The 15,284-nt window shown below is 37.6% G+C and overlaps 1 protein-coding gene across 5 annotated transcripts in view; it reads right to left on the bottom strand.

Moving 5' to 3' along the window:
- Positions 1-10,423, bottom strand: part of LOC122069249 — a 15,775-nt gene extending 5,352 nt beyond the window's left edge. For 2 of the 5 annotated variants that reach the window (XR_006137414.1, XM_042633220.1), the window contains exons 1-3: positions 10,174-10,423; positions 9,810-9,972; positions 3,894-3,987 (exon numbers count right to left, since the gene is read on the bottom strand). Coding sequence is in view for 3 of the 5 variants with exons in the window: in XM_042633220.1 (XP_042489154.1) it covers positions 3,894-3,987; positions 9,810-9,972; positions 10,174-10,233 (317 nt within the window). In the remaining 2 variants the exon portion in view is untranslated. The remainder of the gene's footprint in view (positions 1-3,893; positions 3,988-9,809; positions 9,973-10,173) is intronic. The other 3 variants (XR_006137415.1, XM_042633221.1, XM_042633219.1) reach the window with 3 other exon arrangements.
- Positions 10,424-15,284: the final 4,861 nt, after the last annotated feature.

Raw genomic sequence — 15,284 nt, 5'->3', positions numbered from 1 at the left:
CCCCCCACCCCCACAACTCTGAAAATTTTTCTTCTCTTCCTCACTCTCTTTCTCTTCCCACCACTACCAGATTTATCTACTTGATCTGCATCAGTTTGGTATCAAATCCAAAACCCTTTATTTCCAATGATGATCAATTGTGATTATCTTGAGTTTCAAATTCTTGCTCTTCAACTTCACATGGAGACAAGTACAAAGAGATTTGAGGATGGATTAATGAATCTCCAATTGATTTTTCGAGAGCTCACCAGTAATACTAAATGTCTATGCAATAATGTATTGAGCATGATGGAAGCTTCAGAAAATGGATCAAGTGGATGAAGATACACTGGTAAAAAAAAAAAAACTCGATCAGCATTAAGAGATGATTTAATGTAGACTAGGATAGGGAGTCTAACCAAGTCTCAATCTGCAGACTTTTAGTGCATCTTAACTTCATCTTTTTCAATTTTTTTTTTTTTAAAGCCTAATAGGCCCCATGGTTTTGATTAATGGAGTGATTTAGTTTGTTTGAATTGAAAGAGGTTGCTACCTCTTCTCTCTCTTCCCTGCTTTTTTTCTTCTCTCCTTTTCTTCCTCCCTCTCTCCCCCTTGTTTTTCTCTCTCCTTGCTTTCTCACTTACCCTACAATTCTGAATTTCTGTTCTCTTCCTCACTCTCTCTTTCCCACCACTAGCAAATCCTTCAACTTAATCTGCATCATAAACTTTTCTATAATTAACATATATTTTTTATTTTCAGATAATGCATTGTTTTCATGTAATACATGTACAATGACCAATACATGAGTGCTAAAGATACATATCTTTAACAGGTAATTTTCTAGGACCAAACTTGGATACAATCAAATGGATCCAAAGATTAAACTGATATTACCCACAATGGGGCACCTGGACAAAATAAATATAGACTGCATTGGTTGATGTCAGACTAGATCACATAGGATCTAATCCCAGGCAGGATCTGAAATTCTGGATGAATAGGGAGATCAGATGATTTGCATGAAAAGGGTAACTATGGAGATTTCTGATATTTCCCAGATCTGCTCACAAAAATCCTCCACAAGCTGGTCGAGTGTCCTCCTTATGTTTCATATATAATCCTCAAAAGTTGGGCCTGATTGGATGGCCAGATATGAAGATCTGAAAATTCTTGCTTGAAGGTATTGACTTAGGAAACTTTTGGAGGTCTTCAAGACCCAGAGAAGGAAGCTTCTGATGATGCTCAAATTTGGAGTGAAGATCCCTTATATGATGCCTAAATGTCCTTCAAAGTTGAGCCCCAACTGTTGGTTAAATCTGGACTTCTATAGATTGTTGTTGTAAGTCACATATTAGGAAACAAAGTGGTGATTTCCTGTAGAACACAAACCAGCTGAAGAAAAGGGCTCAAAGATGGATCAAACCTCTCTCCTAGGGCCTCCACAAAACTCCAAAAGGGAACTCTCAACTGCCGTCTGGTTTGGTAGTTACAGCGGGTCCAAATCCTCCCAAATCTGGGTGTCGATCTGGGCAGCAAGGTGGCTCTATCTTTCAATCTGTTGCTGGAGATGGTGTAATTTGCAACAAAATAAGGTCCTAGCAACCTCAACAACCTCTCTACTGTCTAACTGAATAACAGAAAAAAGATTAAAGAAAGAACACAAAATAGAATCGATGGAGGGAAAAGGAAGGGGGAAAAGAAGGATAGGTTTTGGGCATCTCACATTTCAAGTTTGGGCATCTCACCCCTCAATTTTAGGCATCTCACCCAGGGCCTCACACCTAACTGTATCCCACAGAAACAGCATAAGCTATATCAAAATAAACTCCATTCATTCCCTCAATCGATTACAGCATCCCTCCTTATATAGGAGTGAGTACAACTTATAAAATAGAAAGTAAACAAAATTAGAAACTCACATAGAAAATAAAAACTAACCTAAAAAAAAAAACTTCTTTTTAATCAAATAAACATTAGAATAGAAACTACTAACTAATCATAAAATCTCCTAACAAATATATTTGACTTAACAACCAAGACAACTAAAAATGGAAACAAAGATCCTATAACTAATTGCTGAAATCGGTGGCTGCTGGATTCCTCTCTTGAAGTCTATTTTCTTCCACATTGAAGGACAGGTGGATGGTCTTTCTAGAAGATCCACTTGAAGACAAAACTGGAGAACAAGAATGGCTGCTCGATGGGTTGACTTTCCTCCCTAAAGGCTGAGATCAATGGAGCCATAGGAGGGTCAAAACAAAGAGCAACCTGGCCTGGTTTGATAGGCTAAACCAGGACCAGATCTAGGGCTGGACTGGGCCAAGATCTGGTCAGCTCGAGCCCTTCTCGTGGCAGCCCTAACTACATCATTGGTAGTGGGGTTTTCAACTTATTTTATAAGTGAAGACACTTCAATTTGTCAGTTGAAGTCAAGCGGGTTGAATTACTTAAAATTTAAGATATGTTTCCTCTCTAGGATCAGAAGTTGAAGAGTTTTATTAAGTTTATGCAAGACTTTCGATTTATAGTTTGGCTATCTTTCCTGAAATTTGAATTGAACTTTCTAGAAGTAGTAAATCAACTTGTAGTTGGTCCTAAGGAATTTGTTTAAATTGCCTTTCCGAAAGTGAAATCTTCATTGATAGGTCACTACTTCAAGTGGCCAATTTGAGCCTTTGACTATTATTGAGGGCTTTCTATTATCTCAACATGAGATGGTCCAGAGTTGTTCTGAAGTTCATTAATGACAAGTTGGTCTGAAAAACTAAACCTTTGCCATATGGATACAAGTGGGGATGTTAGAATACCATCATGCCTGCAGCCTTGCTAATGACAAGTTGGTCTAAATAACTAAACCTTTGTCATATGGAAACAGTTGGGGATGTTAGAATAACACAGCCACAAGATGTCAGACTTGGCAAATACTCCCCAAAGAAAAGGATTTGGGAACTGGAAATAATATGGCCCATTTTTTTGTCTCCTTTGTTAAATTATTTTTGTATCTCATTTGATGGTTATGTAAGGGTTATCAAAGAAAAAAAAATGTTATATGAGCATGCATGAACCAAAGTTATTTGCATTCTTCATACATATTATTTAGAGCACAGTTATTGCATATTATAGATTTTCCCAAAAGAATGGGTTTAACTACTTGGCTCAACCATTTTAGTATCCATCATAACTTGCTATGGGGCAAATATGGTTGGGTCAATGAGATAGAGGACCCTAACAGTCATCTAACCAGTCAAGTTTCAACCCCAACACTGGGGGATGTTTCTCAAAATTGATTCCAATGTGATGCTGATAAATAACTTACAAGAATGTGATTTCATATTAATGGAAACTAGTGGCATGAAAATCGACTAGTGGGATCAAACATTGATCTCAGTTTTGACCACCATCTGTGATTGTTTCCGGGTTGAAATTTGAGCAAGGAGATGTGTATGGGGTCGTCCTCCATGACATGTTCACTGCTCTTCTTTCCATGTCTTTCATTGTGGCAAGGGAGAATGACCTTGTCAATGTTAAATGTTACATGCAGTTGTCATATTTAGTTTCTACTAAAAAATAGAACTGCATTTTTATGGTGCAGGACCATGTCAATATTGCTATTGGTGTCCTTGTGTCACAAGAGTAGCTCCTACCAAACTAACTCCCTCAAGGATGACTATTTCAAGTTGTACATCTACACAGGAACCAACTTCATACATACAACAGAGAAAATCAAGAGGCTAATATCTTCTATCTTTGACTACAAAGGTTTCTTGCCATCATAATAAGAATACCTTAGATCAGTTTTTCCCCTCACTCATTCAAACCTTAGAATGTTTTTGATATGTGATATGGATTATGGAAAACCACTGATGTAGGACTGAGTACTCATTTTCCTATGTAAAAGCTAAATTTAATACCGTTTTTTAGCCATTCTTTCAATTGCCTCCTCCCGCTTCATTCTTAAACAACTTAATTCCTTCTCCAGGAGTTCCAATGAGGTTGCTCCTGCAGCTGTAATGGAAAATAAGAGGCTGAATGAGAACATCAGTACTGTAATAAGGAGAAAGCACCAATAGATTCCTCTGATGATGTTGTAAATGAGTTTCTGCAGACATAATCCTCTAATACAAATTTAAAACTATGTAAAGTCAAAACTATTCTCAAATGAAGAAGGGCACAATACAAAAGCATCTGAAAAGAAAATCTCAGCCATCAAATTCAAGAAGGATTGATGCAGAGCATAAGATGTGTAGGATGAAAGGATAATGCAGATAAGATCATCACTTCAACCTGTATAAAACTATACTCACCCCATTAATTGAATGTAAAATTATAGTATGAAAATCTCAGATAAATCCAGCTCTGGCAATTGGAACTGATAAGATTTCTCTTTGTGCATTCATTTTCTCAGCTCATTGCAATACTACTTTCTTTTCAGGAATTATTAGTCAAACAGAAAATCTAAATGTAGCCATACAATCCATGTTTGCAGGAAAGCTAGATCTTGTCATCATCTTGATGCAGATTAATTACCAAACTAGGCTTGTTTTATTAGGAATAAGCCTAGGGTTGGGTTGTATATGTGTTGGGCTTTCAGTCGATGTGGTTTGGAGTGTATTGGGCCACTTTTATGGGTCTGAAATAGGGGTTCTAAGATTGAGTACGGGATATTCCTTTTTCTTTAGTTTCATTTTAGATGGGGATATTTAGTTTCTAATTTCAGTACCTAGTTAGTTTCTAATTTTTAGTCATAAGTTAGTTTCTAATTCCAGTTGTTTTATTTCCTAGTTTACTTTTCCAGATTTAGTAACTAGATGTTACTAATCTTTATTTCAGTTTTTTAGTAACTTTGAAGTTACTAAATTGTAATCACCCCCCCCCATCATTATTATAAATAAAGAGAAGGACAGCAATATAGCTGACGATTTATGTTTTAAAAAAAAATACTCTTGTTGCTGCTGCTGGCTTCAATGGTTGTTCCTTGTGTTTGATCAAGGCATAGGGATTGATGTTTGATCCAATTGATACTCTGCGGCAAGAAGTCCGAGTGGGTTGCTATTATTTTCTGGTTTTTTTTATTGGGTTATCTTCTCCAGCAGAACAGGTAAGTAACTGAACCTTCTGCGGAATTTTTCTGGGTTCTGAACCTGTCTTCTATTCTGTCGACCCAATCTATTCTGAAGTTCTGGCCACCCGATGGCCTTGTAGTTTTGGCCGAGTGCTAGGATCATTCTGAAGGGGACTCAATCCAAGTTTGGTACTGATCAGACCATGGGTTTGTCAGTTTCTGAGTTTTCTTCGGTGCTGGTCGATGGTGATTTTTGCCCAGAAATTGTTGCCTGATTTGTGTTAGCTGCTACTGTTGATTGCTGCCAATGTTTTCCCGCTGGAATGGACCTGATATTCAGTATTTTGATTTGTTTATTTGTCACTTAAACATATGCTGTCGAAGATTCTGAATTTGTTAGGATCGATTGCCTGTTCTCAGAACCTGCTGTCCCAGAATCGAGTTCTGATTTGGTTATCTGGTCCTGCTATGTTTTGATTCTTATCCTACTTATTCAATTACTCTATTTCTGTTGCTAGAACTTCTAATTGTTGATGCAAACTCTGCTTCCTGAAATTCCTGATTGTGGATCTGATAATTCTGGTTTGTTTAAGGACTGTGACTGGTTATTCTAGATTGTTGTTGCTGTTTACTATTGGGTGGTTATTTGGTTGTTCTTTGGTTTACAAGATCCTATTGTTTGGGTTTAGTTTGGCTTGTCAAACCTAGTCCTACATTAAGTGGTATCAGAGCATGGCTGAGAGCAACACCCCCACCCTAGCTTCTATTATGGAGTTGCTACAAAATATGAAGACTGAACAGCAAGCCTTGCGGACTGAGATGAATGTAAGGTTGTCAGCTATGGAGGACTCAATCACAACAACATAACCATGCTTCTCATACTCCACCTGAGGTCGAAGCTCCATTGAATGTAACTGCTCAGTTGGCTAATAGGAGACCTGTCCCTAATCTGAGACCACCACAGAGGGTTCCTATAGTGCAACCTACTTTTGAAGAACACATAAGGGGTTACTTTGAGACTGAACGTCCCACATATTGGAGGTACTCTAGAGATTCACAGAAGGTGAAGCTCAATCTAAAGGAGTTTGATGAGAGACATGACCCCCAATTGTTCTATGATTGGGTAGCTGCTTTGAATGATTATTTTGATTATTATGCCTGAGGAAAGGAAGATGAAACTAGCTCGTGCAAAGCTAGTTGAGGCTACTCGTTATTGGTGGAGAACCTATGAGCTAGAGTTGGAAGACTGTGGTAGAGAACCTACCACTTGGGAGGAAATGAAGCTTGAGCTATCTGACAAATACTTGCCACAACTTCAAAGCTCGCACACAAGACCAGCTGAATTCTCTTCATCAAGGGACTATGACTATTGCAGAGTACATGAACAGATTTGATGCACTTTATTCTTGCACAGGCATAAGGGAGAATGAAAGGCAACTATTATCTTGGTTTCGACTGGGATTGCGAGTTAAAATCAATAAGAGAATTGGTGTATTCAGTGAAGGATTGCTTTGACAAGGCCCTATGAGCAGAGGAGTTCATAGCATAGGCTGGCAGAAAGTTTGATTATCAAGCTGGAGAGGTCATGAAGAATTTTTCAGCCACTAAACATAATAGTTCAGCACCCCCAAAGGCCACCTTCTCCCCACGGGTTGATTATAAAGGAAAGGCACCTATAATAGGCAACAACAAGGTACAATTCTTTCATTGCCAAGAGGTAGGACACTTTGCTAAGTCTTGCCCCCATAAGCAGAGCATTAATCCAGTGGCTGAAATTAAAGAACCCAATGGGGAAGATGAGTCAGCTCTTTATCCATACCCCTTGGAAGACGATGCTGATGTTGGTAGGTATGCCTATGACCAGAAAGATACTAATGATGATGGCACTTATGGCATTCATGTGATTAGTAATGTCTTGGTGGTTGAACCATGGAAGAAGAACCACTGAAGGATTTTACACTGAAGAGAGCCTAGTAAACAAGACTAAAGCCGTGGAAGATGAGGTAGTGATTAAAAGCACTCCACAACAAGTCTTTGGGATTCATGATGAAAAGGAAGAACTTGTTCCTCCTACCCTTGCTGAGAAAGCTACCAACATTGATGACTCTATTTATACAACATTCACAGTTGGTATTGATTTAGAGGTCAAGCATATAGAGTTTGTTATGCCATCATGGTTCTTCGAAGAGAAAGCTCCACGCCTTGAAGACTACCTTCCAAAAGTTTACAAGCAACCTAAATTTTGTTTGGGAATGGTCAAAGCTACTAATCACATGTCATTCCCCCCCATCACTGCAAAAATCAAGGACAAATTTTTTCAAGATGGGAAGAGTTGATGTAGATTAATTACCAAACTAGGCTTGTTTTATTAGGAATAAGCCTAGGGTTGGGTTGTATATGTGTTGAGCCTTCAGTCCATGTGGTTTGGAGTGTATTGGGCCACTTTTATGGGTCTGAAATAGGGGTTCTAAGATTGAGTACGGGATATTTCCTTTTTCTTTAGTTTCATTTTAGATGGGGATATTTAGTTTCTAATTTCAGTACCTAGTTAGTTTCTAATTTTTAGTCATAAGTTAGTTTCTAATTCCAGTTGTTTTATTTCCTAGTTTACTTTTCCAGATTTAGTAACTAGATGTTACTAATCTTTATTTCAGTTTTTTAGTAACTTTGAAGTTACTAAATTGTAATCACCCCCCTCATCATTATTATAAATAAAGAGAAGGGCATCAATATAGCCGACGATTTATGTTTTAAAAAAAAAGACTCTTGTTGCTGCCACTGGCTTCAATGGCCGTTCTTGTGTTTGATCAAGGCCTAGGGATTGGTGTTTGATCCAATTGATACTCTACGGCGAGAAGCCTGAGTGGGTTGCTATTATTTTCTGGTTTTCTTTATTGGGCTATCTTCTCCAACATAACAGATAAGTAAATGAACCTTCTGCAGAATTTTTCTGGGTTCTGAACCTCTGTCTTCTATTCTGTCGACCCAATCTGTTCTGGAGTTCTGGCCACCCGATGGCCTTGTAGTTTTGGTCGAGTGCCATAGTTGTCAAGGCGTCAAATCGATCCAAGGCGGTGGAGGGGTGGCTAATCGATTTGGCGATGAATCGCCCATTATGGCGTTGCCATGGCGGTCAAATTGCCCATGTGTCATTTTTTATTTTCTCTATTTTCTAAAGTTATTTAGTATGCTACTTTTTTAATTTCCCTATTTTCTAAAGTTATTTAGCATGCTACAAGCCTACAATATATACCCTATAACATATAAAATCAACATTAAGCAACATCAAATCATCAAAAATCAACATAGCCCTATCAAAATCACCCTGCATTTTACAAAAAAATCGACCACCTAGTGAATCAGGCATGACCTAGTTCCATGGCGGTGCCATGACGACGCCTATCAGCCAATGGCGACCGCCAGTTGTGAGTCACGTAAATCGTAGCACTTCCATGAACTTCTTTTTTCTGCCAGGACGCCAAATCGCCGCCTAGGCGATGCCATGACAACTATGTCGATTGCTAGGATCATTCTGAAGGGGACTTGATCCAAGTTTGGTACTGATCATACCATGGGTTTGTCAGTTTCTAAGTTTTCTTCAGTGCTGGTCGATGGTGATTTCTGCCCAGAAATTGTTGCCTGATTTGTGTTAGCTGCTACTGTTGATTGCTGCCTATGTTTTCCTGATGGAATGGACCTGCTATTCAGTATTTAGATTTGTTTATTTGTCACTTAAACATCTGCTGTTGAAGATTCTGAATTTGTTAGGATTGATTGCCTGTTCTCAGCACCTGCTGTCCCAGAATCGAGTTCTGATTTGGTTATCTGGTTCTGCTATGTTTTCATTCTGATCCTACTTATTCAATTACTCTATTTCTGTTGCAGGAACTTCTAATTGTTGATGCAAACTCTGCTTCCTGAAATTCCTGATTGTGGATCTGATAATTCGGGTTTGTTTAAGGACTGTTGACTGGTTATTCTGGGCTGTTGTTGCTGTCTACTATTGGGTGGTTATTTGGTTGTTCTTTGGTTTACAAGATTCTGTTGTTTGGGTCTAGTTTGGCTTGTCAAACTTAGTCCTACATTACATCTTTTAGCCAATGTTTCTTGGATTTAAATCTCACAATGTTTCTTGGATTTAAATCTCACAATGGGTATGCTTCAGCCAACTTGTCTTGTTCTTTGGGTATGCACTTCTTCGCATTACATGCTGAGACACCTTGGGCAAATGAAATGAGGTGCAATGGTGCACCTTTTTCTTTCGGTGTGGAGGTGCTTTTTGGTATTGCAAACCATATGACATTGAACTTGAACTTTAGGAATGCTGGAAGAATATCTTTTCCAAGTAGTATTACATATTTACAGAAAGTAAGGATGAAGCAGAAGTTGAAGAAGAAATCTAGCATGCAGTGGGAAAAAACAAAAAGGGTAAATAACAAAAGCTATAGAAGGACATAATGTTTTAAAAAGAAGAAAAAAATTGAGAGCCCGTGATTTGAATGTACACTGAATTTTTGAAATGATTTCTCTAAAGTGTTCTATCCTTAAAATTACGGATAAATCATTTCTGTGCTAAATAAAATTATGTTAAGCACTCCAGTTTTTCTCGAATTAATGGCAACTGTTAATCCGCTGGTCTCACCATAACAAGAAAGATGAATTTCTTGAATTCCTAGTTCTTCAAAATCCACACCTATGTATCGATATTCCTGTCCAAACTACTGAAAAAATGAGAAATACAAGCAAATGTTCAGAGCATTGTTACCTTTCACTTGGATCAAGCTGTTCACATCAAATTCACCAACGCATATCGCCTTCATCAAATTCGATTCTCTCATCACAAAACAGCTCTCGATCTCAGAACATTTTACAAGTTCAGATTCTATATCTCTCGTTGTCTGAATGTTTGCCTCAATTTCCTCATTTACCTGGTAAGAAACGAAATCAAAAATTAAGAAAATAGACAAGTATAGGAAACCTTGTAATACATCTTCTTCCAGTTAGATTCAAATTCCAAAACACCAGGGACAAGCAAATCAGATAATCATCAGTTGTAATCCATCGAATAACAGGAAAAAGGGTAAACCTAAGAATGATCGTCAATTAAACAAACATTAATGAGGTCTTACATGGTCTAGCATGTCCTTGAGTGAAGATATTTGACAAAGTATAGCTCCCGAATCGTCCATCCTCTCTCCCTCGTTAGCACTCCCGTGAGTTCGTCACTCCCGTATACTTGAATGGGCAATGACCGTTTTCTTCAGTATATTCTCGTGCAGCACGGCCAGTTTAGGGGGTGTTTGGTTCGATTATTCCATCGGATGACATTCTATAGAATCGTATTTCTCATTAAAAAAAAATTGTTTGGTTCACATCAACAAAAAAGTGGATTCAACTGGATTAACCTGGTCAGGTAAATCCAAGATCGAATCAATGATTCCAGGGTTCATATAAAAATCCCAGAATTAGGGTGACTCAAGTTATCGTGTTTTCACCTTTCCCATCCTTCGGAAGCCACAGGTTTCTTCTGAAAACCGCAGGTTCCTCATTGTGCAAGATTTTAGGGATTGTCTTCGTCGATCAACTAAAGAAGGGGGTGTTTTCCAGATTGTTCGAGGTACGGTTCTTCCTCTTCTTCAAACCTAGATGCAAAACCCTAAATTTGGGTTTTTTTTTTTTTTCAGTTTTGCTGAAATTGGAATGAAGAAATCTCTGTGTGGTTTATTTCGTTCAAAATTCTACGAAGAAAAATTCTGTTATTATCCTTTTCTTTGATCGTGTTGATTCTCATTTATTCACCATTTTTTTTTCTGGGCTTGCTTTTTTTTCGTTTTCCCTGAATTGGGTTTTTGTTAGAACTGTAAAATTTTGGGGGGTTTGGTTCACGGGTCTCCGTATCTTCTCACATTGTTTAGTTCCTGCTGCTTATGATTGGAGCATCTCAAGAGGTTTTGGTGTTACACAAAAATTGTGTTTCTTTTCTTCAATCAATTTTTTATTATTAGGAATAATCCTGTTGGTAGGAGATGGACAATTAGTATTTCCTCTTACAGAAATTCCGAATTCCTTACGGATTCAAATTTCTTGCTAGTTTTGTAGTTAGTTCTTGCACTGGTTTCAGACCCTCTTATGGTTATTGCATGCAGGACATTAGGTCAACGTTCTTTCTTTATTCTGGTTTTACATGGGATTTCTTTGTCCCTTAATATGGACGTCCACAGTCCGTGTGTTGGGAGAGCATAGGACTGCCATATCACATTAATTTTTCCTTGCAAAACCCTTCAAAGGGTCTGGTTTGAAGGAATTTTGTCCCTTAATATGGACTTCTTTTATGTTCTAAGCAGGCTCAGGTATACTTTTACTTCCATTCCTTTCTTATTAATGCGATCTTTTTTCTTTAAAACATTTGAAGTTTACTTCTTTATTTCAAAGCAATGAAAGTTGATTGTCCTGTTCACCAGAGTGCTTTGGTCTTCATGAACATAAGAGGTCATATGCCAAGCGCCTTTCTTTTTTCTGTTCTCAAAGATTGGCCACATCGACCTTTTTAATTTTTTGGTCTTACAAAAGATTTGGAGGATTATCTGGATGTTACGATTTGCTGAACTACCTGGAATGAGTCACAGTAAACAATTGACAGGATTCAGACCACAGCTGACCTATTGATATTAATAAGGTGTTGATCTATACTGTCGAGCATGGAAATGAAGACATATAAGTCCCATATTGATGAAAAAGGATTAGGCATACTGACATACTGGGTCATACCTAATGAATGGTGGGTTCACCTGTCTGCATGTGCCCAATGCATGTTGTATACTTGATGCTTAGCTTATACTTCTTCGGTAGGAAGATGTTGTACTTTGACCTGTTTTTCTCTTTTTCCATATGCACATTCATGTGAGGTTTAGCTGTTCAAGGATTAGGCTCATTTGACATATTAAACCCAGGTGACTCCAATCTGGAGCTGATGCAGAATTCTTGCAAGAACTGCATTAAGATCATTGCTCTATAAAGTTCAAACCAAAATAATAAGACAAGTATTCTTAAAGAGGGGAAAAGAAATAAAAATTATGTTACCTTGTTAATGAGCAGGAATGAATTTCATTTATGTACTGTTAAATGGACTGGTTCTTTGTATTATTATTTTCAAAATTTCCATTTTCTATTAATTCTCACCTTTCATTTACTAAACTAGTAATTTTGAGTAGTGTCAATAGAAAATGTTTCTTATTCTCTTGTCTTTGGCCTGGTTATCTTGGTTTTCAATTCCACATCTTAGGGGTATTAAGGTTGGTTGGTGTGAAATTATCACAATACCAACCATTACAGGTTTTAATCTGTTTATTAAAAGGACAAACCAAAATAGTTAGTAATAACACAATAGAACCACTAGAGAGCCATTTCTAAGGGGCTCCACTCTACTCCAATCGCCTTAGGACCGAGGATCGAATGCTTTGATTAAAAGTAGGTAGTCCAAACTTAAGCTCTTTTTTTTTCTTTTTTTGGCACTATTTCTATCCAGTAATAAAAAAGAGGTTGTGAAAGTTGTGTTTTTTTGTACTTATCCCCAAGAGGCTAACCAACCAGATTAGATCATTCCTCTTTAACCCCATATACAGTTCTGAAAGTTGTTTTGTTGTGGACTAATTTCTGCCTGACATAAATTAATGTTTATTGTTAATGAAGAGCAGTGGTCAATTCTGACTATTATGTTTTTCTTGAAATGGTTTTGTTTATTTGTTCTCTGTTGATATTTTGATTGAATCTATATTAATAAAAGAATTTAGTGTGCCAATAGTACCATGTATTACACTATGTAGAATTGGTGCTTATAACTTAAGTCTTGTAAAGCACCGATTTATAACTGATCCTTCTATAGAGCACCAATTTATTATTTGTTTAATTTGAATGTAGATTTACTTTTACAATGGAGTTTGATGATGGCTACAAGAGGCGAAAGAAAATCATAATCTTTGCGGCGACTGCTGTTGTTATAGCAGTAGACCAGTATATAAAAAAATATCTGAACAAAGAGCCAACTGAAGTTATGATGGACGTGACTGGTACTCAGGTTGAGGGGATAGGGAACAATGATGGACTTGACTATCCAAATGTTGAACCTGAAGAAAGTGTTCCTTCCACTCCCATTGGTAGTACCAATCGTTCTCGAGGAAGACCTCGTGGGTCGGTGAACAGTGGTAGATAAAAGAGGAAGAAGGGTGCAGCTGAAAAGGTTGTAAGTCCATTGAAATCAATTGCAAATTCAATCGAAAAGATGGTAATGAGCGACTCTCAATCTGAATTTGGGAGAGCAATTATAGATGTTGTTGATGCCATTCCAGACGTCAAATTTCAACAAAAGTTCAAGGCAAAGGAATATTTCATGGCGAAAAAGAATTCTGCCATTATCTTCATGGAAACAAGAAAAGAAGATAGGAGAAAACTGCTTGAGATGTATTTGCCAGAAATTGAGAAGAATTGAGGTGACAGTAGGAAGTGAGAAGAAATCTTAAGACAATGGTTTTTTTATTGGAAATTTGATGTGTTGGTTGATGTAATTTGATACTATGTTAAGTCTCTGACAATGATTTTTTGTATGTTCCTCTATGTGATTTGAATGTTTTAATATGGACAACCTCATTATTAAATGCGCTGTTATAAATTTCTGTAATTATGTAGGGAAGATATGTGGTTATTTCAACTGATTTGTTGTGGTGTTCATTAGTAATGTGTTTTTGTGTGTCCTTTACATCTTACAATTTGATATGTATGTCTCATTTCTTGATGGATCTTGCAATGATAGGAGTATGTTGGTGAGAGCCCTGTTTATGTTTTCATATGATTCTTTTCTATGCATATTTGCTTGGAAATTGTGAAGTTGAAGATTGTCATGATATTTGATTGGCCAAACAGTTTTACAAGGTGTTTGCATACTGTCGAGAGTAGTAGTATTTCTATGCATATTCAAACAATGACAGGGTTCTCTGTTTTTTGGGTTGAGATAGTTGCAAGAAGTCTTCTTGTTCCCTGCATTTCTTCTCATCTTATGCTTCAGATTCACTCAAGGGCTTGTGGGTGTTTGGGTCAATCCCTCGTTGCCTTAGTTTCTTCTTCAGAAACGAATTCCAGAAGTTCTTAATCTCATTATCTGTCCTTCCAGGTAACTGTGCTACAATCTGAGCCCACCTGCAACTCCAAAAGAAAGTAAGATATTCTCATCACTTAGTTCATAAAATTCTGATTCCCATTCTTCAATCCATGAACCCCATCTTGAGATCTGGCCATAGGTAGTTAATCCATTTCAATCTTCAACTCTTCCAGCACCTCTGAAATCCTGTATGAACGGTAATGGAGAAATTGAGAATTTTGAGAAGACGGGTTGGCTTAGATTTTGAAGAAATTACAATTACAATTACAATCACAATCAGTACCAGCTTGCTTAGGAACTGAACTCCAACATCCAACACCGAACCAAGTGATGTGGTTGAATAGTTTTTCATCTTCTTCAGGGGACCATAGGCCTTTGTGGAGCTTCTGCTTGACACAACAGGGATGGCGACCCATTTGTATTGAAGAGAATCAAACGAGGAGAAGTTTCAGTAGAGAATGGAAAGAAGAACCCATATGTTTGATACCCAAAAGGAACCAGACAAGATAAGGTAGGAGCTGAAGATAAATGAAGCTTGATCTGTTATCTGACAGTACCAGAGTGGAGAAAACCAGAAATATGTCCGATGATTTAAAGGGGTAATGAAAAATCATGCTTATGTTTTAAGTAATGGGGTCCAAGGAAGAGAGAGAGAGAGAGAGTATAGAGAACACGGGAAGGTGAAGCAATCAAGTGGGTTTTACGCAAATCTGGTGCTGCTTTTGCATTGGAATGGATTGGGTTTTCAGATATCTTATCTCTCTCTAGAAAAAATACAAACAGTAGAACTACGAGCAGCCCATATGAAGTGATCCATAAACGGGTAAAAAAAATTTTTTTTTTGGTTTAAGTCATGAAATGTGGGGTAATACTTAGTAGGGTCTGGTAATCTGGTTATTATAAGTTTAGGGCCTCAAGGTCAAGGGGTTGATAATTTCATGTGTGGGATACCTCCTAAAGCCTGGGGGTGGGGTGTTACCCTTAAGAGCTAATGGGTTCATTTGACCCTATGAAATGACCTGATTTCAGAGATGAGGAGCGTATTTAACAGTATTTTCTATGCATATTTGCTTGTTTGAAATTGCTTCG

This window comes from Macadamia integrifolia, unplaced genomic scaffold (assembly GCF_013358625.1).
Source record: "Macadamia integrifolia cultivar HAES 741 unplaced genomic scaffold, SCU_Mint_v3 scaffold562, whole genome shotgun sequence".
NCBI classification, from domain to species: Eukaryota; Viridiplantae; Streptophyta; class Magnoliopsida; order Proteales; family Proteaceae; genus Macadamia; species Macadamia integrifolia.
The sequence above is the reverse complement of the archived record's forward strand: the minus strand, read 5'-3'. Positions and strand labels throughout refer to the sequence as shown.